This window comes from Anguilla rostrata, chromosome 19 (genome assembly GCF_018555375.3).
Source record: "Anguilla rostrata isolate EN2019 chromosome 19, ASM1855537v3, whole genome shotgun sequence".
Taxonomy (NCBI): domain Eukaryota; kingdom Metazoa; phylum Chordata; class Actinopteri; order Anguilliformes; family Anguillidae; genus Anguilla; species Anguilla rostrata.
In genome coordinates, this window is record NC_057951.1 from 9,491,339 (window position 1) to 9,518,676 (window position 27,338).

Consider the following 27,338-nt stretch of genomic DNA (forward strand, 5'->3'; position numbering starts at 1 on the left):
GCTAATTCATCACCTATCGAGGGAATACTGTTGTGTCTTGATGCTAATACTAATATATGTGGTTTAATGTTTGTACAGTCTTCAGTATAACTGACCAATCAGATACGTGAGAACAAATGCATTGCTTTTATATAAAACATTCCAGTGGTACAACAAAATAGAAATATCCAAGTTTACATTTAACAGGAACTCCACATGACTGTCGGGCTCCATTGCAGAAGCTCGCAACTTTCCCATGTAGCACATTTAAGAACTGCACTGCAACGAACCGCACAAACATAGGCAGACAGTGCAGTCCTCCAGGAAGGACAGCTAGTGCACACAACAACTTCAAGGAACTGAGTGATGCCCCCCACCCCCATCAAAGGAAGTGACAACCAATAGGAATCAGCCAAAGAGCTCACTGACGTCAACAGCAGGTATCCCTTTTCCAAAAGATGGTCTACAGAAAAAAGATTTCATCGTTTGAAATCGTGTTCATTAAAATGTCTGCTACCAGTACTCATGAACATAGTAGGCTTAGGGTGGTGAGACGAACTTGGTGTGTCATTTTGAGCGTAATTCCACTATGGATAATGCACTTGATATGTGTAATGTGTTTTTAACAGGCAAACATTGCTGATTAGTGTCCCAAGTCTACCAATTCATGCCTACTCACGAATACCAAACGCACCGAGGCAACTGGCCCAGTGCCGCTCTGTAGGAAACGGAGCCTGTACTCGAGTACACTATTTGAATCAGCTACTAGTGCTATTATGCAGTGTGCTTAGAACCTTTCTGATTGGTTCCCTTTAGGTTGAGAGCACACACTGAGTGTGTCCATGGTGACAGAGCAATGCCCTTCCTGTCAGTCAACCTGAACAGCTGGCTCTGTGACATCACACACTGCTTACTGTGACATCACACCCCCCGCCCTGTGACGCTCCTTAAAAGGCGTGAGACCTGAGTTGAGCCGACGGACGGCGCGAAGCCCACGGAGCGTCGTCGGGGGCGACCTCTTCCTGGCGCGACTCCGCCCCGGGTCATTTCACCGCCGGCGCGAGGCGGCTCTGCGGCTCCCGCCCGCGCCGGGTCGCCCCCCGGCAGGCCGCGCAGGTGTACGCGTCGTCCCCTTCCCGCTGCGACGCCCGCGGGACCCCGTCCCACCGAGAGCAGCGCTCGCACTGCACCTGGAGCGGCAGGGCGACACAGCTCCGTAAAGCCCAAAGGCTCCTCCCACAAATTTACTCCAGCGACCCGCAGTACTGCGTTCTCTACTCACCACCAAAACCTCCTCCACGTCCACCAGGTCAATCACAGGCACGGGCTCAGCCGTTTGTGCGCCTGAAAAAACACCTTCCGTTAAACCAGCAACTGCATCAGATATCATGAATGAACTTTTGTTTTCACATTGTGAACATCCCGCTCCTAACTGTCATCCTTAAAGGAAATTAAATCAACACATTCGTGAACATAAATAAAAAAAGGTTCGTATGGTACACCTCAAGAATTTCACTCTGTTTACCGTACGTCATCTCTAAGGGTGTGACCGTGGCACTCACTTGAAAGTTGAGAGTCTGGCCCCGGGGCTGTGTCTGGGGGCGGAGGGGTGTCTTCCTCGTGGACGAGCTCATCCTCGACGAGCTGCACACAGTGTATAAAGAGGAGGGTCAGACCCACGGTGCGTTACAGAGGCCGGTAAAGGAGCTCCAGCGGAGGCTTACTGACGGGCTGCTCCCTGGCGCTGGGCAGGTCGGTGCAGGGCTCCCGGCTGTACAGCATGTAGAAGGGGCTGTGGTGGGTGCCGGGGTGCTCTCTGCAGCGCAGGGAGAACAGGGACGTGGGCAGCTGCACGTCCCAGCTCCTCTGGTGGTCCTTCACCAGCTCCGACAGCATGCTGCCCGGGCACACAGACAGCGGCCGTGTGACAGACGCCAGTACAGAGCCGAGAGCGGCACAGACACACCGCAGCACAGACACTAAAGCACAGCCACACTGCAGCACAGACACACTACAGCACAACCACACTGCAGCACAGACACACTACAGCACAACCACACTACAGCACAGACACACTGCAGCACAGACACACAAAAGCATAGCCACACCGCAGCACAGACACACTGCAGCACAGACACACTACAGCACAACCACACTACAGCACAGACACACAAAAGCATAGCCACACCACAGCACAGACACACTGCAGCACAATGGAAAGTCACACTCAGGACGGCTTTGGCCCACCTGTCGATGTAGGACTGAGTGAGCAGGTCCAGGGCATAGGTCTCTGAGTGGAAGACCACGAGAGAGCAGGCCTCCACATCCAGGTAGGTTTTGAGCGCCAGGTTCACCTGCAACATCCTGAATGTCACCACACAAGCCACCTGTTCACGTGAGAGCGGGAACTCCACACACCACTCAACACCGCCTGGCTTACCCACAATGCCTCGCTATACTGTGCAGAAGTGGTGCTCGTGCATCAAGCCTACACCGTTTCTTAAAAGTCACTCAAGGCCGTCTGTCCTGTAGGTGTTGTCTGAGCAGTTCTCCTCAGCGCCTCACCTCTCTGATGAAGGTCTTATCCAACCGCGACAGGATCCGGTGAGGACACCCCAGCTGGCAGATGAGGCAGTGGATGCGGAGGGCCACCTCTGCGGGCGAGAGCGACCTCATGGGGTACGCCTCCACCCACTTGGAGTAGAAGTCCACCACGGTCAGCGCGAGCGTGTGCCCGTCGTGGGTCCGTGGCAACGGCCCCTTCATGTCCATGCCCAGCCACTGCCACCTCAGGCTCATCTGAGGACCGGCCACAACCAACGTCATCACACGCCTTTTATTACAGGGCTGTCAATCACAATGTTCTGCCAATCACACCATCTTTAACTGCCCATCACAGTCTATTGGCCCTCCTGGTAGGCTGGGTTGGAGCAGCTTCTGCTGTTTCTTAATTACGACATTAGGCCGTTATTTTAAATGTATATTCTCTTAGGACTGGGCTGTGTGTGAAAAGTACTAGGCCAGCAAGATGTGAAATGCCTCCAAAAACTTCTTTCCCCTCCACATTCAGTCTCAAATTCGCCTTTCAGTCTGAATTACAGACTACCCCCCCCCCCCCCCCCCTTCAGATTCACGATCAGAGCACTCACCTGGATGGGCGGGAATGACCCCTTCTTCGAATTCTCACCGCTCACCTGAGGAACGTTGAAGAACACAACATTACTCTGAAAGTCAGTTTCAAATCTCCAAAATTTAAAGGCTCACAGTGACTATTTCACAGTTAAATACAGCGCGAGAGGCTCCCACCGCCCACTCAACATACATCTTTCCAAGCTCCTTCGGCCCACTGGACGCTCTGTAAAATTCACACAAAATAAACATTTCAAATTAGAAATGCTGAAATAACGTCTTTCGGAGCTGAACACGCAAGTTTCGATAGACGTTCTTGTTCGGGACGTACCCCTGACTGGCAGTAATGCTCGTGGGCGCGGCTGGGGTGGAATGCGGAGTGGTCCACAACGATGGTCGGGGCGGGCTCATTACCGGCCGATGGACTTCAAAACAGACAGTTAAAGTAAGTAACACAAGGCTTCGTACTGGTGAACTTCAAAACAGACAGTTAAAGTAAGTAACACAAGGCTTCGTACTGGTGAACTTCAAAACAGACGGTTAAAGTAAGTAACACAAGGCTTCGTACTGGTGAACTTCAAAACAGACAGTTAAAGTAAGTAACACAAGGCTTCGTACTGGTGAACTTCAAAACAGACGGTTAAAGTAAGTAACACAAGGCTTCGTACTGGTGAACTTCAAAACAGACGGTTAAAGTAAGTAACACAAGGCTTCGTACTGGTGAACTTCAAAACAGACGGTTAAAGTAAGTAACACAAGGCTTCGTACTGGTGAACTTCAAAACAGACGGTTAAAGTAAGTAACACAAGGCTTCGTACTGGTGAACTTCAAAACAGACAGTTAAAGTAAGTAACACAAGGCTTCGTACTGGTGAACTTCAAAACAGACGGTTAAAGTAAGTAACACAAGGCTTCGTACTGGTGAACTTCAAAACAGACAGTTAAAGTAAGTAACACAAGGCTTCGTACTGGTGAACTTCAAAACAGACGGTTAAAGTAAGTAACACAAGGCTTCGTACTGGTGAACTTCAAAACAGACGGTTAAAGTAAGTAACACAAGGCTTCGTACTGGTGAACTTCAAAACAGACAGTTAAACTAAGCAACACAAGGCTTTGTACTGGTGAACTTCAAAACAGACAGTTAAAGTAAGCAACACAAGGCTTTGTACTGGTGAACTTCAAAACAGATGAGCAGTCAATGAACAGTCACCACTAAGGTCGTGGTTACTGCCAAATCCGTCAGTCCTGCCTGGTCTGTTTGAGATCCTGATTTTCACCAAGATTCCAAGGTAAACACTCTCTAACAGACCGAAGCGAAATTCCATATAAAACCCATCGTACCAACTATGGCTGCATGAATCTCTCTTTTTTTTATACAAATTTTCATTAACCCTTAAACCAAATTTAGTTTGGCATGACATGTCTGCAGTAGTTGATCTAACATCGTATTCTAAGAGGTTTTTCTCATAAAGGCGTAAAACTTAACTGTTCTCCCACTGCTGAATAACTCCCTTCCCCTCCAGTTCCAGGCCTGCCATTTTCCTTTCCTGCTACATCTGGGAAACACAGACATGAGAGGGGTACTTTACCATCTGGATGAATGTAAAATTACGATGAATAAAACCTGAATTATTATACGGCTATTACAAAATACGGAAATGGATAATTACCACTTAATCTTGTCATCCCTTCATTTATTTCTGAAGGCTGTTGGCCCTTCAAACAGAAATTCCCAGATTAAATCATTGCAAAAATGGAAAATCCAATGTTCGCCCAAGATCAAAACAGGAAGTGACTGCTAAATTATGTGAGCCACAATGCTTACAGGTTATCACTATGTGCACAGAGGAATATAAAATTGCATATGAAACATGCACTAAGTCTCAAACAACAGAACTGCGAACGGTAAAACAATACTTGTGATAAAGGCTGCATGACTCACCACATGACTGGTTTGAATCTTTGGAGCTGGAATCTGTGGGGAAATGGATGGGACTTCAGTCAGCTTCAACTTTACTCCCCTCCAACCTCGCATATTTTTGCAATCCCATTTCAAGAAATGATCACTCAATAACGTTCTCAATATCAGCTTGTCCGTCGGCGTATGTCAGCATGAGCGTGTGACCATCGTGGGTTTTCAGCCACGCCCCTCTTCACATTCATACCAAGCCACTGCCACCTAAAGCTCATCTGAGGACCAGCAACAACCATGTCATCTCTCACCTCTTATTACAGGGCTGTCAATCACAATGTTCTTACACTATTGTTACCTGCCTATTACAGGCCTGTCAGTCTGAGCTCCTGGAGGGGCTGGGTTGGAGTGACTTTGGCAGTTTCTTAATTGGCCATTTTTAAAACGCATTCGCTCCTAGGACTGGACTGTGTGTGAAAAACACTAGGCCCACCAGATGTAAAATGCTTCCAAAAGCTCCTTTCCACCCACATCCAGTCACAAATTCCCATGTTTACTCTGAATTACATACGTTTTTCCAAGCGTCTTCAGCCCACTGGATGCTCTGTAGAATTTACACAAAAACAATATTTCAAATTAGAAATACTGAAATAATACCGCAGTCTTTTAGAGTGGAACACACAAGTTTTTTTTTTTTTGTTTGGAACGTACCCCTGAGCGACAGTAATCTTCGTGGATGCGACTGGGATGGAGTGTGTTCCGGGTCGTAACGACCTTCGGAGTGGTTGCGTTACAGGCAGATGAACCGGGAGTGTGTTCTGATGGTGTCCTTCAAAACAGATATTGAATGAAAATTATAGCGGCGTGAATTTCACTTCACAAATACTAATTCTCACAAACCCTGAGGCCAAATGTTGTGAGTCTTCATATGTCTGCAGTAGTCGACATAGCATTGTATTATAAAAGGCTTTTCTCAGGTGTAAACTTAACTGTTCTCCCTCTGCTGATGAAGCACACACTTCAGTTCCAAGCCCGCCATTTTCATTTCCTGCTACATCTGGGAAACACAGACATGTGACGTGAGAGGTAATTTACAACCTGAACGGATGTAAAGCTATGAGAAATAAAACCTGAATTATTACGTTGCTATCACCGAATGTGGCAGTGAATACTTACCACTTAGTCTTGTCATCTCTTCACTTTCTTCTGAAGGCTGCTGGTCCTTTGAACACAAATTCCTTGATTAAACAGATGTAAACCCAAGCCATGGCGAATTTAAGGCAACAAATACAGTATGAAGCTAATCGTGTATATTGATAACCATTTTAAGTGAGCATGCTGTTCACCGACCACACTGACATCTTTCAAGAGCCGCCCATTATGTTAAAGATCATAGTTAACTTTAGCTTGCCATTTACATTTGGCCAAAAATGTTCACCTGCATGAGTTAAGCTAACACCCTCATGCCAGATGTCTGCAGCAATTGGTTAGGCAAATAATTTCTGTGTGGATGACATGACAGTCACTGGCTTGCAGTCACACCGGTTGCAGCTTCAATGTAGTGAAACCAGCTTTTTGCTCATTTGGTTTACATGAGTTTCGCTCGCCCTTTTCAGCGAACCATCCTGGTGGGAGGTACCTGGACGTGCATGCTTTAAATGCCTGACTTTTGAACGCTGAATCTTAATTATAAGGTTTAAGGCTGGCATGACTTGGAAGATATAGACTTAAGATCACAAATTTAAAAAGTACAAGTTGAGAGAAAATACTCACTCTATAAAAAACAGCTTCGAACTGCATTCAATGATATGAGCAGGGAAATACAAAACGTTGCACAAACTTTGTTTGTCCGAGATCGAAACAGGAAGTGGGCTCTAGTTACGTGATCAACAATACTTAAATGTTATCATATTCGAACAGAAGAATATTAAGTTGCTTCTAAAATGTGCACTATATCTTAAGCAACACAACTGCAACTGATACAATACTTGCGATAAAGTTTGGATGACTCACCACAACATTCATTTCAATCAATGGAACCTGAGTCTGTGGGAAAATTGATGGGACTGCAGTCTGCTTTAGCTTGATTGCTTTCGAACGTCGAGGATGTTTGTAATCACATTTCAAAAAATGATCACTGCATACTTTTGCCATCAATAGCTTGTTTGTCGGCGGATACCCCATGGCGGTAAGCCATAATTTGCACAGCCGAGAATTACCACGAGGAAAACCGTGGAACATTACGTTAGTTCTCACTTTATTCATGTTGTCGCAGCCAGGCACAACACAGTTACTCGACATGACCTCGTTTATCTCGCTGAAAACTGTGTAACACAGAGATAACTACCAGTCGACATACATTTGATTTGGTTTGTTGACGGAGCGTCCGGAATCGGACCACGGACGGACAGGAATGTTATTACATTGAATGTAACTTCCGGTAACCACAGGATCGGGAAATTTCACAATAAAAGTTAGAACTTTTAGGAAAATGTGTCGAATATAATAGTCACATTCACATCGCAGCTAATCGTATTATATCGTGATTAATCGTATCACTTTGTTATGAATGAACGGAAATAATATTACATCGTTATGGTCGTTATGAGTATCACTATCCTGTTGTGATCAAGTTGTGCCGTTACACCCATATTTCAAATCTTATTCTGATGATATATCTGATATTTCTAACTTAATGACAGCAGGGTGGAATGGGTCCCCCAGAATGTGCAGTAAATTAGATGAGCTTTGGATACTGTATGTATGTTTTAAGTGACTTTAATCACTGGGCACGTAAAATATTTCAATGAACTTTCTGAAGGATATCGATTTAAGGCCAATAAACTGGCTTGTTTGGATGACCTAAACCTGTTAAATGTTTCTGAAGGAGTGTACTTGTTAATTAAAAGCTATGTTGTATTGAACCAATTTTTACCAAGCATAACTTCCATGTCTGTCACTCACGTGTTACGTACTGCTCCTGCCTTCCTGTGTGATATAAATGCCTCTTCCTGAAAGCAAATTCACTTATTGATGTAAATCAATGATTAAAAACCACAATCCACAAACTATCAACTCCCTATTGCCAAAGGGTAGCAATCTCATAGCAGATTCCACCATGGTTCAGCTTACAAATAACACTGAAAGTCATTCTGAGTTGTGAACAATACATTTTAATCAAACTGCAAGTACCTACTAAGAACATCGTTTGAATTGCCATTGGAAAATCACCTTTGTTTAATGCAGGACTCTTCTGGTTTCTTTCTGTTGTTTTTTTTTACCCATCATTTAATGGATCACAGCAGTGGGTTTTACGGCGAGACGTGGTGCGCAGTATGTAGGACGGCCGCCTCTCTCGGGTTGGGGTTCCGTCCCCGCCATGGCCATCTTCTGAGCTGTGAACCCTTCTCTATGCTACCCTCTCTGCTTTCTACCTGTCTGAATAAAGCAAAAAATACAAAGGTAGGGGTGTAGTCTCTCTCTCTCTCTCTCTCTCTCTCTCTATTTCATAAAGCAGAGGATTTATACTCAGTTAACTCACTTCACCTCCTTTCCTGGGTCTAAGATGGATGTTGATCCATAGACTCTCCAGGTCCAGCAGCAGATCCATGCCCGGTGCAGTGGTCAGGATAACCAAAAAGCACATGCTCAAACTTACCTGTGAACTTTCAGCAGTGATGGAGAATGGTAATTAAATGGTAAAACCAAAAACATTTTTTTTAGAATACTGTTTATTGCAGAATTTCAGCAGATTCATATGAAAAAGGCACCATGAAAACTATTCACGTACAATTATGAATCGACTAAATGCATCTCCCTTCACCCCCCCTACACAGAGAACAAATAATCAGCAATTGCACATCGTTTTCAAAACATAAAATAAAACCATCTAATTCCATGAAAAGAAATAATTTGCTACATTCTTTATGCGTGTCAGAAAATATATAAAAGAGATGAGAGCTTCATTCTCAGATCGGACCTTTTGCGCGTAAGCTACGAACATTTATAAGCCGAAAACGTCTTGCTCTATGAAAAAGCAGATGCACAAAGCCACGAATGTATTCATAAATATACACTTTTATGTGCTTTATTTGTACACTATTTAGGGAGTTCAGCCATAACCATCTGATGGTTGCGTACATTACAGTACAACACTCTGTCCGACAGCTTTCCCTCGGGTGAACCCAACCTTCAGCCGCCTTTGGCTGTCGCTAAACTACAGCAGTGTTTAGAATAGCTTTGCTAAGTGGCATTGCCGGCCTGTGTCAACACAGTCCCCCCCTTGGTGTTAGCGTGTTCAACCTTTTACAGTGCTGTCGAGTGCACGCAGCCTTCGGCCCCGGCACCATTGTCCAACCGCAAAATGACTGGTCCCAGAAGCAGAACCTTTTTTTGCTTTAGAGATGTCAATCTCGGCAGCGTCGTAGCAACAGGCTGCGTGCGAGACGTGCGATTGGGCAGAAACGTCTCGCGGTGATACCCTGTGTGGGACGCCTGCACTTCCCCTCCTTTACTACATTCACCGGCGCCTGGGCTGGTCGCCAAATACGACTAATCAGCGCGTAGCGGGTTTAGCTCGAAAGCTCAGGGAGCCAAGTATTGACCTATTAGGATTCAGCACGCGAGGCATTACCCAGCATGCTTCATCTCCACAGTCCAAGGCCTAGAGAGGAGAAAACGCATAAAGCTCTCAACCACAGCTGAGATTCCCTCTTACACTATGAAGGACACTGAGATTTGAAGAAAAGACCTGTGTTATAAAAGACAGGGAATTACGAGCTTCTTTACTTTCCGTTCGAGAAAGGTCAGGTCAGCAATATCTCCATGCCATAGGTAGTCTGAGGCATTTCATGTCTCAAGGAAGACTAAAAATAACAATGGTTTTGGCTATATCACTAAAGGAAATGGGATAGTGTTCACCTCCTGGTGTTTGTATACAAGGTCATGTTTTCTCACACTAAAATGACTTAGCTGTCAATTAAAACATGGGCTGAGAAAGCTAGTAATTTCAATGTGTAATTTGAAACTTTTCCTCCTTGCTCGGTAAGCCTGAAATGCGCATGCACGTATCGACAATCAGCTTCATTCAACGGGCGGCTGTCTCGCAAAACGCTGCTGACAGCAGAAGCCAACGCTTCCTAATCTTAGCTCGCCAGCATCGCTAACTACACTGCACCCCTGCATGTAACAGAGACTGCCACAGGCTCCAACTAGCCAGCACAGCTGTCCACTAAAAAAAAAAAAACTACATTAACAAACAAGAATCAAGAAATCAAATTAAAAGGAAAACAGTCCTTGAAGTAAAATTAAGAAACAGAATAAAATGCCCCCACCCTCCGTCTTAAGTTATTCCTTCTATTCTTTTGGCGTTACAATTAAATAAAATGTATAAATATTGTATTGTTATCTTTGCAACAACAACAAAAAAATCAGTTATTCACAATACTTTGAGTACTTTACAGCAACGTTTTTCCGTCTCCTTCAACGACTCCTCTGAGCATTTGTGCTTCCATTGCTCTGTACAGAGAGGCTGTCTCTCCACAGCCCATTTCACTGACGAAGATACAGGAGAACCGACAGTATCTGCAGTCACACAAATACCACCGATTAGTTTCATAAACTTCAGGCATTGAAGTCTGAAATGGACTCTGGATATTCACTATGTAAAGAAGCCTACACATCTATAGCATGCTGCTTTAGCTTTGCTATGCCTTTGGACCAGGACAAATGTAAAAAAATTAGTTTTGTTGGTCCAATCATAATTTTTTTTTTTCCCGTTGTCACCATATTCTTGAACTATACGCAAAATGTGAATTGGGAGGTTTATCTCCTGTGGGCATTGGGCTTGAGCTCCAGCGGCAGTGCGTCCTGTCAGCGCGATGATGTCACAGCTCGGCGAGCTCCTGGCGCCGGCGCATGATCTGGGCGAACTGGGCCCGCTCAGAGGCGTCCTGGAAGCACAGTGCGACAGGAAAAAAAAAAAGGGGGCGGGGTTTAGCGGCCAGCGCACCACTCAGTGGCCGCTGCCCTCGTCGAAGGACTCCACCCCCGAGTCGCTGGCCACCGCGCTGAGCTTCTCCTGCCGCCTGCGCATGATCTCCTGCAGCTCGGAGCCAGAGGCCCGCTGGAGGGGGAGAGAGAGGGGGAGAGAGAGAGAGACAGGGAGAGAGAGAGAGAGAGAGAGAGAGAGAGAGAGAGAGAGAGAGTGGGAGAGAGAGAGAGGGAGAAGAGAGAGAGGGAGAGACATAGGGAGAGAGAGAGAGGGGAGAGAGAGAGAGAGACATAGGGAGAGAGAGAGAGACAGAGAGGGAGGAAGAGAGAGAGAGAGAGAGAGAGAGTGGGGGGAGAGAGAGAGAGAGTCAGAATTGGTGGGTGGGGCCTCCTATACATTAGGAGTGGCTAGGGTGGGGGGGGGGGTGTTATCTGTATGCCCCACAGCAGGGGGCCATTGACACCGCTAAGGGAATGGCCGCTGTCCAGAGTTTTCCACGCTTCTCACTAATAAGAGGTGGCACTCAGCTCTGCTACCCTCCCTGCTTTCCACCTGTCTGAATGAAGCAAAGGAACACAGAAGCACACCACAACGTCCCACTCTCCTCTTAAGAAAGAAATAAAGTGTTCGGCTCATTGTCGTATTTGTAAGAGGTGGTGGTTTGTGCTCCAAAGCTGCGTGGAAAACCCGGCTGGGCAGTGGCCAGTGGGACTGGACTGGGGAAGCCTTACTCTACAGGAATAATGGCTCTCAGGCACTGGTCCCTGGAACACCCCTGTGTGCCTTATAAGTACGGACCATCTGTCTATGACGCACATCTCCACAGTCGACGGGCAGAGAAACAATCAGAACAGAGGCTGCGTCGTACAATGCGACGCCAACATGACCCACAACAGCTGTATCGCCAGGCTAGACCGGCGCAGGAAGGGAAGAACAAATCAGAACCCCTATCGAAGATGTGTGTGTGTGCGCTACGAAGCGCGGGCCAAAAGAAGCAGCTGTTCTCTGACCAGCGACTTCATGACCGGACATCTTGGAAGTGGAAAAGAAGGAAACGAGATGAACCTTTTCTCTTCGAAGATGGAGAAGCGCAAGAAAACGTAACTACGTAAACTAGGGGGTTTCTCACTGAGCGTGAACGGGCCCGGACAGAGCCGGCCAGCTGGGCGCTGTGAGGAGTTAGCAGGGCTGGATTAGCATGGGGGCTAAATGGGGGAGAAAGGGGCTTTCGGGTCTTGGGTGATGCTACATGCTAAAGGCATGCAATGCCAGTCCTCTATCGGGAGTCACTAAAGACATACTATCTTATATGAAGTCATTCTCATAGATCTCTGTTCGCCAGATTCACTTAGACAAGTAGATTAGATCAGACAGTCCCATTGCTGGAAGACCCTAAATCTATAGGGAAGTGACAGTTTTAACTATATGTGCGATATACCCAGAGTCGGCATATACAGCATTTGAAAACGCATGCACTCTATTAATATTGCTTCAGTTTGGACAGGAAATCACTGGTGATTCAAAAGCTATTTAAAACATCTCTCTCGAGAATGTAAGTCATAACTTTCACCAGGCGGCCAAAGTAAAATGGCAGACGTCCAAACTGAAACTGATTCAATTCTATTTCCACCGGTCGGTCCATGGACTGGCCACAGATTTCTAATATAAACAGTAGGATTATGAGCGATCACGGCCTGTCCGTGTGCGATAGGGTACAGCATTTTTTTTGGACTACGTCATCTCCATGAATCCTGGCCAACAGAAACGGGCTACCTGGCTTTTAACAGGAAGTACCTTTACGCGACCGCGCTGGAAAATCAGGAGAGGAAGATTGGGGGGAGTCAGAAGAACACCTGTAAAGGGTGGGGGGGTAGACAGGAAAACCAAAAGCAGCCTTTTGCCAGAGCTGGGAGGCATTAGCTTGACTTCCAGTAAAACACGCACACGTGACAGAACAGCACAGGACCATAGTCTTAAACCCTCTGGATTAGATAAATAAGTCAAACAGTGAACAGCCATATTTACAGTGTTACGCACCATCCACTTCTGAAATCAGGAGAGACCTCTTTTCAAAGCGTTTTTAAAGAAAAGCAGCAAGCTCTGGGCTGAACTGAGCCTCTTAAGCAATTCATTGGAGGGAGCAAAATTACTGAAATTAGAAGTGGAAACATGTCAGTGAAAAGTTAATATAAATGACTGAGAGGACCCTGGTGCTTAGCTGGGAACACTTCACATGCTGTAAGCGGATGCATTGAGCCTCCCCCCGTGCGTTTCACACTGCAGGGTGTCATGCCGACTCCTACCTCCAGGGCGGCCTTCTGCACGGTGACCTGGCTGTACACCCTGGCCCCGTCGTCCGGGCACACGGTCTTCAGCTCGTCCTTGTTGAGGGAGAAGAGCTGGGCGCCGGTCAGGACCCCCAGGCTGTTTATGGTGCTGCGGAGACACAGAAGCACAAGCGGCGGCTAAGTACGAGATCCCACTAGATCCCTCAAGATCCAACTGGATCCCACAAGATCCCTCACAACACCACCTGCTGCCACCGAGCCGCTGGCCAATAAGGAAGGGAACAGGAGCCCTTGGAGAGCCTGTAAAGTCACACTTGAAGGAGCCTTTGAGCCGCGGATGCAGGTAAGCTAAAGCACTGCTCGCAGTGCAGTCTGGGATACATTCCTTACTGTGCCAGTGTCACATGTGAGCACTTGCAGGCTGGGTCATGATTGGCTAACTTGTCACTACGGTGCTGTTGAAGGGTGTTGAAGAAGTCCACCCACCCACTATCTAACCCGCTTATTCCTGGTCAGGGTTGAAGGGGGAGGGGCAGGAGCCTATCCCAGCATGCACTGGGCGAGAGGCAGGAAGCAGGCCTGACTCACACAGCGCTGAAGCCCTTGGCCTGCAGCCAGGCCTTGACCTCGTCGGGGGAGGAGTCGTAGCTGATGTTGACGGCCGGCCCCCCGGCGTTCCGCGGCGGGGCCTGGAACTTCTTCTGCGCGCTGCGGCCCAGCGTCAGCCTCTGCTGCAGCTCGTCGTGCACCTCCTCCATGTTGGACTTCCTGCCTGCGGGCCGCACACAGGAAACCGGGTCACGCTAGCCTCGTACGCTATCGCACGAGCTCCGCCGTGTTCGATCGCAAGACAGACACCTGCACCCGGAGTCACTTTCACTGGATAAGACAGCAGGTACTACAACCACAATATAAACCATGACCTACAGTAGGACTGCACAGTACTGTGAGTACATGCATAACACATTCATTAAAATAAAAAAAATGGCACCACAATTTAACATTTTATGACTAGCCTGTTAATCGCCATGATTTCGCATTATGTTCTAATGATTCATTATCAACCAACTGCTGAAGGGCTGTGTATGACGCTATGTCAATGTCGTTGCACCGATGAGGGCTGCGGGAGCTCACGCGGTTGACGGACAGGGCGGGGGGCGGGACTCACGGTTGACGGGCGCGGGGCGCTCCCTCTGGTCCCTCATGGTGACGCTGCCCGCGTCGCTGGAGGTGCTGCTGTTCTGCCGGCTCACGTTGGTGGGCGACGCCCGGGGGTCGCCCGAGGGGGGCGTGCCGGCCGGGGGCAGGGGCGGGGTGGGCAGCCGGACGGGGGCGGGCGCGGGGGCAGGGGCCGGCGGGGGCATCGGGGCGGGGGGCATGGGCCCGCCCGTGGGTTTGGGGACGTAGTCCGAACGCTGCTTCTGTGGGTCAGGGGACAAGCAACTGAGCACTGGGCCTAAACGACATGCACACGACTAAATCAAATGCATTTCATATGTACACAGTACAAGTACAGAACAGTCTTTTTCATTATATTATCACAAAGCAATTTAGCTACATTGTACAATTATACAATTCTCAGCTTCGTAGACTAGAATAAAAATCAAAAAATCTAAATGGAATTGAATTGGCTGCTACATTTCTGGCAGCAAACCAAGTAACAGGCATAATAACAGCAACCAAACATATTTGATGTACATTTAATACAAGGTAGGTCAAGGCCTACAGAAAGTACAAGGGCAGCCTGTGCAATAAAAACATCAGGCACACAGTCCATCATTCTGCACTGCAGTAGCTTAGTTACCTCATTCAACTCTCCCAGCAATTGCTTGAAGGGAAAATAAAGGAAGACAGCGTGACTGACACAAAAGAGCTTCTCAGCACTGCAAACAAAACTCAGGCAGGAGCCAAAACCAAGGCAACCGCAAGGAGAAACGGAGCGGGAAAAACTGATTCGGTCGGTGGCTTTAAAGAGCTGGAAAAGGTTCATAATAACTGAAGAGAGTGTTTGAAAACCACAGGAGCAAACATGCGATGCTTTGGGATCCTTTAAAGCCTAGGTTCAAGAGAGACCATTTTACTCACCTGAACACATTCAAACATTTATACATGGAGGGAGAATTATTATAGATGTGGCTCACAAATATGGCTGTACAGCCAAACAGAAAAGTAAAGTAAAAGAGTGTTCCACTGCAAACCTTTACAACCAAATGAGAGTAACCACTGCAAGAACTATCGAAGACAAGGGATGAGGCTCTACAGGTGTGGAAATAAAAGCTACAGGGAGCCTGCATTGGTTCAGTCTAATTAATAGGTACCTACAGGTGGGTCTATGGGGAAAAGCAAACACAAAAATACCCTGAGAACAATAGTGAGCAATAGGCTAATTTAACCTTTAAATTCCCATTTCATGTGAAATGCACCTGAACAAGAGTTACACTCTAGTCACCAACTACCATGTGTTCCTTCACGATCAGTATGACATTAATTTTATGACCAAAATTAAATATTAAACAATGTTTTCCATATGACTTTCGCAACTACAGCATAAAAACGCACTCACACCCCAGGGATCAAAATCTTTTCTTTTTGTTTTTTTTGGAGCATTAAGGTCATTTGACACAATCCTACATTACTCAAACAAAGGAGCAATTCTATTACTAAGTTACCAAGTCCGTAAAAATTAACCACTGGGTCAATATTCTATGGTACTTTGGCACTATAGTACTTCTAGGGAATACTGCTTGATCGAAGAGGAGGGCCAAACAGGAAGTAAAACTAGAAGCACAAAAGCCACACGCAGTCACACCCCCTACCTTAAACAACTCAAACTCCTTCTTTGGCATCATTAGCTTTTAATAGCAAAGAAAATAAAATAAAAAAGGCAAATGTTGGAGGGTACTTGAAAAGAATTTTTAAAAAAGCATATCAGCAACAAAACATAACATCCTCATAGCGATCTTTTTCAAATATACTCCGCCATTTAAAAAACGACCTTTAAAATGGCCGCCGGATCGCCGTGGCGACGCGGCGCGACCCACCTGGATGGTGTGGCTGTAGACGGGCTCGCCCCGCCCGAGGCTGAGCTCCACGGACCGCGTGATCTCCAGGATGTTGTTTGGCACGTACCCGGCGTCGCCGCCGGCGTTCCTCACCTTCCACCACTGCTTCCTGTCGTCCAGCACCTGCGGAGAGAGGGAGAGCGCACGGGGCGCTCGGCTCAACGGCGCCCCCCGGATCCTCAATCGCTTCACTACACCGAATACTCACCACCAACACTGATGAGACACTCTTCAGGAAATAAGACGGGGCCGCATTTATCATTCTTAAACGTACGGCGTATTGCACAGTACACGGGGGAGGGAGGTTTAGGCCAAAACGTGCCTTCATACATGGATGCAATAAAACAACATTCTATAATATTCTTGTGAGCGCTGTCCGTGGGATTCAGCAACCAATTATCAGATAATACGCTCGGGTAGAGCACATTAACTCCTCAGATTTTCTCGGTAGGATTCTAAAATAAAACGTGAACTTTTTAAAGGTACTGCTTTATAACTTCATTCTAGCAGAAGGACACAAAATGTCAAAGAAGTAAGCTGTCAGGTTACTTCTCAGAACCATGATGCATTACAAAGGAGGCTCCTACAGGGTTATTGATGGGTGTTTTGATGCATTTCATTTTGCTTTCAGTGTTAAAAAACGAGTCAGGCCTCAGCTTTGTTCCTCATTACCTCCACAACTTCGTCCTTCACCACTGACAGCTCAGTGTTGTTTCGAGCCACGAAGTCGTACTTGGATTTGGCGTAGTTCTTTGGTTGGGTCCGCCCGTGAGCTTCATAGTTCCTGCAAGGCATTGGCACTCAATACGGACCCAAACGTGCTTCCCTTCACTGCCTTTAAACCATAATAATAATAACCATAATGTGAATATCAGTGAGCACTAACCCTGACTGTGAATGGAGTGAACGGTATGGAAAAATATGCCAAGAATCTCAGTTCAACCATTGTTTTTTTAGCTACACACAAATCAATCTGCTGTAGCTGACGATAAATCAATGTTGTGCACAAGCTATCGACTGCAGTTAGATGCTAAAGGCTAAGATGGGTGAACACTGACAGGGTGAGAGGAGTTAAAACTGGCTAATAACTATGCTACAGACTGTCACAGCCACGGAGAAGTGTCCCGGTTTCAAAACAGAGGGGAGAATCAGAATCAGGAGAAAGAAAAGAATTAGAAGCAAAGCTCCCCCTTCCAATGACAGTTGGATTTAGAGCACCACCACCACCACCACCCAGAGAAAACCAAATCAAACCAAACTGCAGCTCAGGTCAAATAGTTTCAGGAGCCCTCAGGCGGAGGTTTGTGGGAGATCTTAGAACCAAACAGAGGACAGAAGCAGGACGGGTACAGGAGGGGGGGGGGCCAGCAGGGGCTGGTTGGGGTTTACATACAGCGAAGCCCGACAGTTCTCCATGGCCTGCCGCACAGTCATGTGACCAGCGTTACCTATCTACATGGCGGCTGACGGCCTGTTTGAAGGCCGCCACGGCCGTGTCCTGGTCCAGCGGGTGCGCTCGCCTGTACGCCGTGTTACCGAACGCGTACCCGTCAGCGGGGGGGAAGGCCTGGACGCCGGGGTGCTGGGGAAAAAACAACAAAAAAAACAGCGAAGAGCACAAAGTCAGCCCGCAGACTACAGCCTACATTATTCATTTACTTAAACATGTTCCTGCATGCTCCCATCCTCCCTGTAACCCATGGCAACTGCTCTCCTTCCTCTGCCAGCTGCATCCCAGTCTTTACCATCCAACTCCCCATCTTCCTGTTTCTGCCATTTCTGCCTCCCCAAATCCTGTTCCCGCCCACCCGCTCACTTGGCCCAGCCTCTGTGCCCCGCCCCTGTTCCTTGCCTCTGTGTCCCGCTCCTGTACCTTACGCTGCCCCACCCATATACCTCACTCCTGTTCCCAGCCCCTGTGCCCCGCCCCTGTGCTGTGCCCCGCCCCCGCGCAGAGCGCTCACCTCCATGGACAGCCTGTGCGCGGCCTCCTCCTGGCGCAGCACCTCGACGTGGGCCAGCGACTGGGCCAGCTGCGTCAGCTCCGGCTCCCGGGGGTGGCCCATGTAGGCCAGCACTGGCGGCTCCCAGCCGTCCCGGAAGCGCGGGGAGTACGGGGGGAAGTGCTGGTCCTTCGGCCACTCCAGCCTGCGAGGGGGAGGGGGAGGAGAGGGGGCGGGGTTACACACGCCAACCCGCCACTCAAACCTAGCGCACACACCTCGAGGCCCCACACACAGCGGCAACCCGCCACCCACCTGCACTTGGTCCAGCCGTCGCCGAGCGACACCCACAGGTGCCTCTCCTCGGCGGTGCCGGTGGAGTGCAGGAAGTCGATGGCCTCTCGGGTGAGCAGGGGGCTGAGGACGCTCTTGGCCAGGTCGACCCCCCCGGAGGTCTGAACCACCTGGAGGGAAGAGGCGGTGGGAGGGGCCAGGACACACAGGTAGGAGGAGGTTAGCAGACTTGAGAAGCTGTCTGTCCCGCTTTGGTAATTATCACTCCTGAGGGCTACACCTGTGCCTGTGGCACTTCATACAGCATGAAGGCAGAGTAAGGACTATATCAGGGCCCTGGTTTCACAAAGCAGGGTTACTGATTTAACTGGATAACTGCACTGAGTAAAACCCGGAACCCTCCCAAATCTGGAACACGGACTGGAGTAAAAAGAGCTGTTCCGGGTTCCATCCGGCGCAGTTATCCAGCTAACTCAGTAATCCTGCTTCACGAAACACCCGCCCGATTGGTTAATCTATTGGCCCAATCACAGGAAGGATCAACAGGAGGCAGTTACTTCCTGAAACTGCTGTCTCAGCAGAAGCCCGGCCCGGCCAACCTACCATGTTCAGCGGAGTGAACAGGAAGTGGACCAGATCCACAGCGCTGGGGTTCTGAATGTGGGCCCTCAGCTTCCCCTGCGAACATCGACAGGTGGCCACTGAGCCCAAAGACAGCAAACAGTGTGATACAGAGCTGGGAGAGTGAGCATAAAGCTAATTTGTTTTTCCACAGGCTTAGACTTCCTTTTCATAATGAATTCTGCTTTGTTACATATAAATGTGTTTCATCTTGCATAATTACAATTTCAGTGTCACAATAGAGCAGCATTTTATTGAAGCAAAGAAGAAAACAATAAAAAACAAACAGATGTTCTTGCATTTCTCAGTCCAATTAAAAAAAGGAAAGGATTAAAATACGGAATAAATACACGCGCAATTAAAATGCAACTAATTCCCGAAAACAACCAGGCAGACTTTACCAGTAAGTTGAAAGCGTGCTTGAACTTCTGGAAACAATCGACAAACTCCTCCTGAGTGGGTGGCTTGGATCTCAGAGTCAGTACGCCCTCTAGCAGGACAGAACGTCAACAACAGGGAAACAGTGAGCGGGGACAGGCCCAAACGGGACCCAGACAATCAGAAACCACACTCGGTTAATTACTAAACATTCCGGAAAAAGATCACGCGAGGAACTTATCTGTCATAAAATGAACTCAGGTTAATAAATATAGGTCCTGTTAAAAAGGCGAAGTCACTTCTTCCGGGTCATAAACATTAAAACGACCCATAAAGCACACGATGGCTTCTCCTTTGTGCTGAATGCCAGCCGTAGAGCGAATCCGTCCCTACCTCCCGGTCCCTTCTTCTTGCTCTTCTTTGTTTTCTTCCTCTTTGAAAGCTCGTTAAATGCCTCGGCAGCTTTCTGAAGCTTGGTGACAAAATATTCGATATCGTCAAGGATGTGGTTCAGGATTTGCTGAAATGAAAAAAGAATGATGCAATTACACGCATGATCATGCACATCAAATCATAATTCAACATTTTAATGTTACTGACAACAAGAAGCACATTTACAAAATAGATTTGTTCTATTTATATTTGAGGTAATTTACACACGGCATTTATGAGGTTACCAGAGGCAGAAACTAAACTGTGAATTCGGTAAACTGTGAACTTTGTCAATATGAAAAGGTGAAAAAATAAAACACCCTATTTCAGGACTCGAAAATCAAGGACAAGCCAAAATGCAGTTAGAGCCCCACAGACAGGCAGTCCCATAACAGACTGCTGATAATCCAGCATAAACAGACGCAGATCATTTAGGCGACATCGCCCGACGGTGCGGTAGAGTGGATTTAGCCGCTCTGGTGAGTGAAATGTGACCGACTCCTTCAGAAGAGCCCTTTTCTTCACCTTGCAGCCCCTGCATTTATTTGCTCAGCTGTGGAAAATCGGCTCTGAAGATAAATCCCAGAATAAAAAAAAAGGGAACTACGGAGGCCGGCCAGGACGTGCATTACCCTGCGCAGACTGGCCAATGGCGTGGCACGCACACGTGCGCCCTGGGAAAGGTGACACTGACCTCCATCACAGCGCTGGAGAGCTCATATCTGCCCAAGATATGCGCTCACTGATTATAGCTGGGGAGAAAGGGGGCGGAGCCACTAACCACATCATCACTGATTATAGCAGGGTGAAGAGGGGGCGGAGCTATGTACCACATCATCACTGATTATAGCTGGGGGGCGAGGGGGCGGAGCCACTCACCACATCACGGTCCACCCTGGCCACCATCATCTCCGGGGGCTCGTCATGCGCGGAATAGGGACCGGGGCTGTCGTCTGACAGAGGGGGACACACCAGAGGCACACTGAGCACCCAGACAACACACACCACCCCTGCCACTGCGCACGCAGGCATCAGCAGTGTATGCACTTTTACTTTCTCTTAAATGACGCTCACGCTGTGCCTGGTGTTTGTGCATCGTGTGAGATCAGATGCACGTAGTTGCACTTCTGTAAACCTCTGTGGCAGTCAATTATTAAAGGACATAAGATTCTGTCCTTCAATAGTTACAAATCAAGAGAGGAAATAAGGAGGCCTTGCGGTCGCCATGGCAGCGCTGATTCAGGTTGGGGGGGTCTCGAGACTGGCGTGGGTTGGGGGGGGGGGTGTATAATGGCGGGAACGCGGCGCACTCACAGTCCGGATGCTCGCTGGCTGCCCAGGCGGACCAGGCCGCCACGCGGCTCTTGACGTCCACCGGAGCCAGAGTGGCCGGGGGGGCGGGGGCGGGGGCCGAGGGGGGCGGGGGGATGACCCCGTCACTCTTCAGGATCATCCTGTAGGAAGTGGAGAAGGAGGAGAGGACACGCCTTAACATAAACTTCTTACACTTTAATTACATCACTTCCATATTCCATTTGCTGCTAATTGCTCACATGTATGCATGTATGTGTATATACATATATATACATATATAGAACAGAAAGAGAAAAAAAGGTTGGATAGAACAAAATCCAAGGGGAAAGCGCATGACTGGTTTGGGGAGGAGAGAGGGGCGGCGTTTTTACCGCAGTGCTTCCGGACGCTTCTTCACCTTCCCGCCTTTGTGGTCGCTGATGGCACTGTCAATATCTGTGTGGATCAAGTTTGCCTGGAACAACAGACATGTCAGCACCGTCAGATCTCCTCAGCGTCTCAGTGACATCACATGACACAGTGTCTGCTCGGAGCGGGAAATGATTCAAAGCGCTTCCCTCATAAAGTCATTCCCTCATAAAAACATACAAACAAACACACACACACCTACTACACATGTGCACACACACACACACACACACACACACACACGTACGCACGCACACACACACACACATGCACACACACACACACACACACACACACGCACATGCACGTACGCAGGCACAGACATTTGCATTTCTAATCTGAGCGGTCTGTGGAATTTACGCTCCCATGCCTTCTGTGCGGAGCCTGAGTGGGAGGGGCCTGATATGACGGGCGCTCACCTTGACCTCGTCGCACTGGAAGAGGTGCAGGTCGGGCTTCCCCTGGCCGGACTCCTTGCACACCAGCGCCAGGATGGAGTCGTAGCTGCAGGCGTTCATCACCGCCTGGCAGTGCTGGATGGTGTTCAGAGGGAAGTTCTCCAGCTCGTTCTGAAACCCAGCCGAGATCCACCAATCACAACCAGAATTACAGCGGAGATCCACCAATCACAAACCAAAATCACTCAACAGAGATCCACCATTACATTACGTATGATTGGACATTTAACACCTGTGGCTCATAGTCACTGCCAGACAGTGCTAAACCTGTAAATAGCCTCTATAGCTCCGAGGTCCCAACAGTGGATTGTTGGAGAGGGTGTGCCTTGTCTCAGACGAACAGAGAGGGTTGCAGGGCTGAGACCAGCGCGCACGGGTGCGAGCGGACTGTGTGAACAGGGGAAGGGGAAAAAGAGGAGGAGGAGGAGGAGGGGAGGAGAACGGCGGTGCGGTCGCACGCGACGGTGCCTGACCTTGGTCTCTGCGTCGACGAGGCAGACGGCGCGCTCGTCCACCTGCAGCAGCATGTCCTGCGTCCACACCTTGCCCTTGGCGTCCAGGAGGCGGAGCTTGCGGAGGCCGTCCTCGATGGTGATCACGGCCTCCTTCCGGTCCATCACGAAGGTGGTCAGGTGCTGGGGGAGGGGCAGAGCAGAGAAGAGGGGGGGTGGGGCTGGCACTCGCCACTCAAGATTCCACCCAATCACGCGGTGAAACCCGCGCTGTACCGGCTCTTGGTGCACTTACCTCCACGCGGTACTGGGACGTGTCGCTCATGCTGCTGATGCTGTTCTTGGCGTAGTTCTTCCTTTGCTCTGTAGGGGGCAGACACACTCAGATGAGCCGCTCTGACAGAGGAGCGCTTTCACCAGTACACTTATTTCTGCCTGTTCAGCCCCTGCTTTTGTTCTCCTGAGTGTATTTAACGGGCTGTTGCTCAAAGACACTCACCGATCCCTCACTCAACACGAGGCTTCCATTGAGTGTTCACCTGAGTTTAAACATTTCTCTCATAATTCACCTGCATTGTCCCCAGAGGGAGATTCTTTGTGCAGCCAGTGAATAAGCCAGTAGGGAAGGTCTAGTGGTATCTGAAAAGCCTGTGTCATCACTGCAATATTCACGACAGTGCAGACAAGCCTGCTGCCCACAGCTGCTTCTGGTCGCTCTGCAGTCCAGCTGCGCTGTCATTGCGCAGCAGCAGGCTGCTGATTGGCTGGAGGAGAATGCCCAAACTGAAGCCTTCCTGTAGGAGGATGGTACTTGGTACCTCTGTAGGTGCACTGGGCGGAGTTACAAACATGTAAACTAATAAACTGTAGATACTACAATACAGTGCTAACTCAGCAGCATAAACACGCAAACACACTCACACAAAATCACTGCATTCACATTTCCTGGGAAAGGTAGGCAGGGTGTTGGGGCATGGGTCAGTTTTCTCTTGAGAAATAAGCTCCATTTTTTCAAGAGAAAGGGCAAAAAACACTTCAAACTACCAGTACTGCAAAGCCAAAGATTCTACTCGGAGTTCAGCTTATGATTGTCTTGGAGGACACACTCCCAGACACCTACAGGTACAGGAAATGGCAAAATCCATAGTTCTTTGGCTCTGCAGATACTCTGGAAACAAGTTTAAAGGCAACAGCAATACCACCAATCAAACAGAACTTCAGGTTCACCTTTCTTTTTGTGTTTGGCAGAAGATTGGAGGAAATAAAATCCATCAGTCCCTGAACACAAAATGAAGATAAGAACAAATGAAGTACCACGTGGAGGACAGGCGTGTGACTAAACACGTGAAAGAACACTCAAATGTGCAGGAATACTGCAGGAATTCACCCCCCCCCCCCCCCAAGTGAGGATATGTGGATCTTAGACGACTGATGCAAAATAAGAGGCCTGACTATAGACCACCACCAGCAGGACAGAAACACTAACACCCAGCCCTAAACAAGGACACACATTCACCAGTGATGATTTCCTCTGCCCTTCTATTATATATATCTAGTATAATCCGCTGATACATTAAATGCTGTAAAGTTGTGTAAGTCCTCGGAAGACGCTGCTAATGCCTGTAATGTAATGTAATGTAATATTATTTCGGCAACCGTACCAGTACACAGAAAATCTGAGGAAATTACTTTGTACACGAATGTTTACTGCTGTATTTTGTCAGCTACGAGAGGTAATACCTCGCTCAATCTGAGTAAAAACCCTGTGGGAACCAGCAGGGCGGATTTGGTTGAGCAACTGCAGTGAAGTGGCCAGAGCGCAGTAGCTTTTGATGTGCATTGCTAGGGTCACATTCTCAGCCTTTAAGCTGTCAGACTCAGCTGGCACAGAGCTGACTTTAATAGGATGAGAAAAACTAAAAGCACTGCTCTTTAAGCGCAGTGTAAATGTACTGCTTAATTAGGGGAAAATATTCTTAATAACCTGTCACCACAATGAGAAATAACTGTATAAATATACACACTGAGAAATAAGGCAGTATACTGTAATATGCTGCATGTGTGAAGGTTAAAAAGAAATGCAGGCAGCTAAAAAGCTCTCTGGAAAAAAAAACTGCCCAAAAGGCATAAAATAACTTCGCATTAGTATTACTTCCTTGTCATGTCAGAAAAATTATATATTTCATTGTGTAGCATACAATGTGAGTTTAGAGTTTAGTACATTAAAAGAAGGAAGAAGCACTGCTGTAATACGATACAGTAATACAGACATAATAAACAGGAGAAAACCAGTGGGTTATACCCAGAATACTTTGCAGAGAAAGTCCCAGAGACAATCTCAGCAAAACTGAACCCCCTGACAGGGTGCTCTAGTCCCCCAAAAGCACAAAAACACAGCGGGGCTGCAACAGGACCCAAGGCAGGGGAACCCTGACAGAGCTGGGATCTTCCGCCCCGTCAATCAGTCCGGGCCGTCTCCCATTGGAAGAGGAGACCATGGCCACGCCCCTCAGCCTGGCGCTTGGGAGGCGGCCGTGTTCCTGTGGCACATCACAAAGGCGCGGTCTCTCCAGACCAAAAAAATAAATAAAAAAAGGACTCGCAAAACCGCTGTGGTCTGTTAGACCCACGATGTGCTGGTTTCACACACAGCTGGCCCACTGCTAAACACTGTGCTGCTGAAGGACTCTCCATGTTTGTCACCTTAATTGGTGCTTTCAAGGCACACAACGGATGGCACAGACAAGCCCCACAAACCTTAGCCTCAGGCTCTCTCTGGCAGCAGTGTGAAGCGCAGAACTGAGAGTCACGAGCACAGGCGCACCAAACAAACTAATTTTAAGCACGCCCGTTATAGCACACAGCAGTACTCCCAAGCTTAACGATGCAGCTCATGATTAACGCAAAGATAAATGCATACACCGTAATTCACACGTCAGACAAAACTGTAGATGTGGATGATGACCATGGGAACTCATGAGATTTCCAACATGGTCAATGCTTCTAATCAGAGATTATTTTGGGTTTTAAAAAAAAATGGTGTCTGGCCAATAGTCCCATTACGTACCGTACAAAGCTTTAGCACTGGAATTTGTGGTCGGTTTGTTGTCTGGAAGCTCGGGAGACTGTGAACCGTGTCCACTGCACAAAAGAAGAAGTTTGGGGACAGTTAGAACAGCCCTGGACGTTGGACATTCCTTAAACACAAAGCCTCGGGGCGTTTCCTCAAGCACTGCTGTGTGTGTGAGCCAATCGCATCAACGAGCTGTGCGCTACCTGACGTTTCCCCGCTCTGCGCTGTGTTGGATTGTTAGGGACTATTACACAGTTAACAGATCTCTGTGCTGGGCTTGCCTCCCCATGAAATACAGTATGACTTCTATTTATTTGATTTTTAAAAAATGAATTCCTTTAGATGGAGGAAAAAATTACATGAACAAACATGGAAAAGCATTTCATCTCTATCACTGTTGATTTAGTTAATCTCAGTTATAAAAGGTCAGCCTCCTGATAATCCCTATAATGCATGTGTTTCAGAACAAGGAGGAATGAATGCTAGCAAACAGGTAAACTTCTACATTGGTATGAGCTGACTGCCATTTAAAAGCAGAGCAGCACCACCTTAGCCCAAAGTGCTTTTTATCCTTATAAACAGTTTTGTGTTTGTCTGTGGTGCGTTGCATTCACTGCAGGCATGGGTGAACTCACTTCAGCTGGGAGGGGTAAGACCCGAACCCCCCAGAGGGGTACGTGGGCGGGACATATCCGTTCATTTTGAGCCGCGCAGAGGGGCGTCACCTGGAAAGACACAAACGCAGTGAAGGCTCGCCGGAGCGCCTGAGCCGAGCGCACACGAATCCGCCCAAACGTCAGTTACACTCTGAGCCATCGAACCAGCGAGCTAGGATTCCGAAGGGCTTTGTTCTGTTTTCCTGTTTCTGTTTTCCTCACAACAGGAACACATACATGCTAAGGGTTTCCTTTTTTCTAATAAAAGAAACAGACACAGAATTTCATGATGGTGATGATGATGACGATGGAGGAGGAGGAGAGGAAGAAGAAGAAGCAGGGGGAAAAGCTACCCCTCGCAGCGCTGGCGCATCACCCCTCACAGAGCACCGTAGCGATCGTCAGTCGCTGTTTTTACCGCGGCTAACCGCCGGCGCTCTGGGGATTTACGGCAGGAACGTTCCATGCCCGGCTCTGGAAGCCCAGGAGCACGGCGGGCGCGAGTGGGCGATGATGCAACACAGGAAGCAGCGGCGGCGGCCGCGGCGGCGGCTCTCACACACACCTGTCCTTCTCACGGCGCCGTTGTGAACGGCCAGACGCAGCGGACGGGCCGAGATGGCACAGCGAGCGCTCTTCAGCAAACGCTCCCCACGCGTACACTAACTGTCAGCGGGCCGGGAGGTTTTCCGTGGTAAACAAACTGTGGCAATTTAAGGGCAGAGGGGTTCAATTTGGGGTTTCAGAGGGATGGGTGAGAGAAGGGATTATATTATAATAAATGGCATAACCAGAAATGTACAGAACTGCAACAATTAAAAAAATATTGCACTTTAAATGACCACTTTTGCCCCCATAACAACAAAAAACACATTTGAATGAAAATGTCACAGTTTAAAAACAAACCTGAAGAGAGAGAGAGCTACTGCTCGTTCAGAGCTGGGCTGC

General features: G+C 48.2%; 2 protein-coding genes across 14 annotated transcripts in view; both read right to left on the reverse strand.

The window, feature by feature from the left end:
* Positions 1-107: 107 nt before the first annotated feature.
* Positions 108-7,433, reverse strand: LOC135245994 (uncharacterized). Of its 5 annotated transcripts, none has more exons than XM_064319469.1 (17): positions 7,033-7,433; positions 6,196-6,241; positions 6,010-6,076; positions 5,731-5,848; positions 5,591-5,623; positions 5,050-5,082; positions 4,778-4,823; positions 4,594-4,657; positions 3,440-3,533; positions 3,302-3,334; positions 3,129-3,173; positions 2,545-2,778; positions 2,227-2,333; positions 1,708-1,876; positions 1,542-1,623; positions 1,262-1,323; positions 108-1,169 (listed from the first exon to the last, which is right to left on the reverse strand). In XM_064319469.1, the coding sequence occupies exons 1-17, from the start codon at positions 7,318-7,320 to the stop codon at positions 1,023-1,025; spliced, it is 1,668 nt and encodes a 555-aa protein (XP_064175539.1). In that variant the 5' UTR covers positions 7,321-7,433; the 3' UTR covers positions 108-1,022. The 5 variants fall into 5 exon arrangements, 4 of the variants coding, with proteins under 4 accessions (XP_064175539.1, XP_064175538.1, XP_064175542.1 ...); XM_064319468.1 differs by having other exon boundaries at positions 4,594-4,663; XR_010327484.1 differs by lacking the exon at positions 108-1,169 and having other exon boundaries at positions 1,257-1,323; positions 1,704-1,876; positions 4,594-4,663.
* A 736-nt stretch (positions 7,434-8,169) lies between these two features.
* Positions 8,170-27,338, reverse strand: part of eps8a (EGFR pathway substrate 8a, signaling adaptor) — a 56,155-nt gene continuing 36,986 nt past the window's right edge. For 3 of the 9 annotated variants that reach the window (XM_064318839.1, XM_064318837.1, XM_064318838.1), the window contains 22 exons: positions 26,370-26,459; positions 25,729-25,802; positions 22,957-23,024; positions 22,683-22,844; positions 22,171-22,320; positions 21,715-21,797; positions 21,344-21,483; positions 20,909-20,982; positions 19,991-20,117; positions 19,621-19,709; positions 19,202-19,276; positions 18,620-18,768; positions 18,326-18,509; positions 17,810-17,943; positions 17,034-17,145; positions 16,341-16,484; positions 16,116-16,151; positions 15,104-15,127; positions 14,468-14,720; positions 13,888-14,071; positions 13,315-13,447; positions 8,170-11,143 (listed from right to left, as the gene is read on the reverse strand). In XM_064318839.1, coding sequence (XP_064174909.1) covers positions 11,033-11,143; positions 13,315-13,447; positions 13,888-14,071; positions 14,468-14,720; positions 15,104-15,127; positions 16,116-16,151; positions 16,341-16,484; positions 17,034-17,145; positions 17,810-17,943; positions 18,326-18,509; positions 18,620-18,768; positions 19,202-19,276; positions 19,621-19,709; positions 19,991-20,117; positions 20,909-20,982; positions 21,344-21,483; positions 21,715-21,797; positions 22,171-22,320; positions 22,683-22,844; positions 22,957-23,024; positions 25,729-25,802; positions 26,370-26,434 — 2,571 coding nt within the window. In that variant the 5' untranslated portion in view covers positions 26,435-26,459 and the 3' untranslated portion in view covers positions 8,170-11,032. Of the gene's footprint in view, positions 11,144-12,805; positions 12,865-13,314; positions 13,448-13,887; positions 14,072-14,467; positions 14,721-15,103; positions 15,128-16,115; positions 16,152-16,340; positions 16,485-17,033; positions 17,146-17,809; positions 17,944-18,325; positions 18,510-18,619; positions 18,769-19,201; positions 19,277-19,620; positions 19,710-19,990; positions 20,118-20,908; positions 20,983-21,343; positions 21,484-21,714; positions 21,798-22,170; positions 22,321-22,682; positions 22,845-22,956; positions 23,025-23,888; positions 24,180-25,728; positions 25,803-26,369; positions 26,460-27,338 lie in introns of those variants that run through there. The other 6 variants (XM_064318844.1, XM_064318840.1, XM_064318843.1 and 3 more) reach the window with 6 other exon arrangements.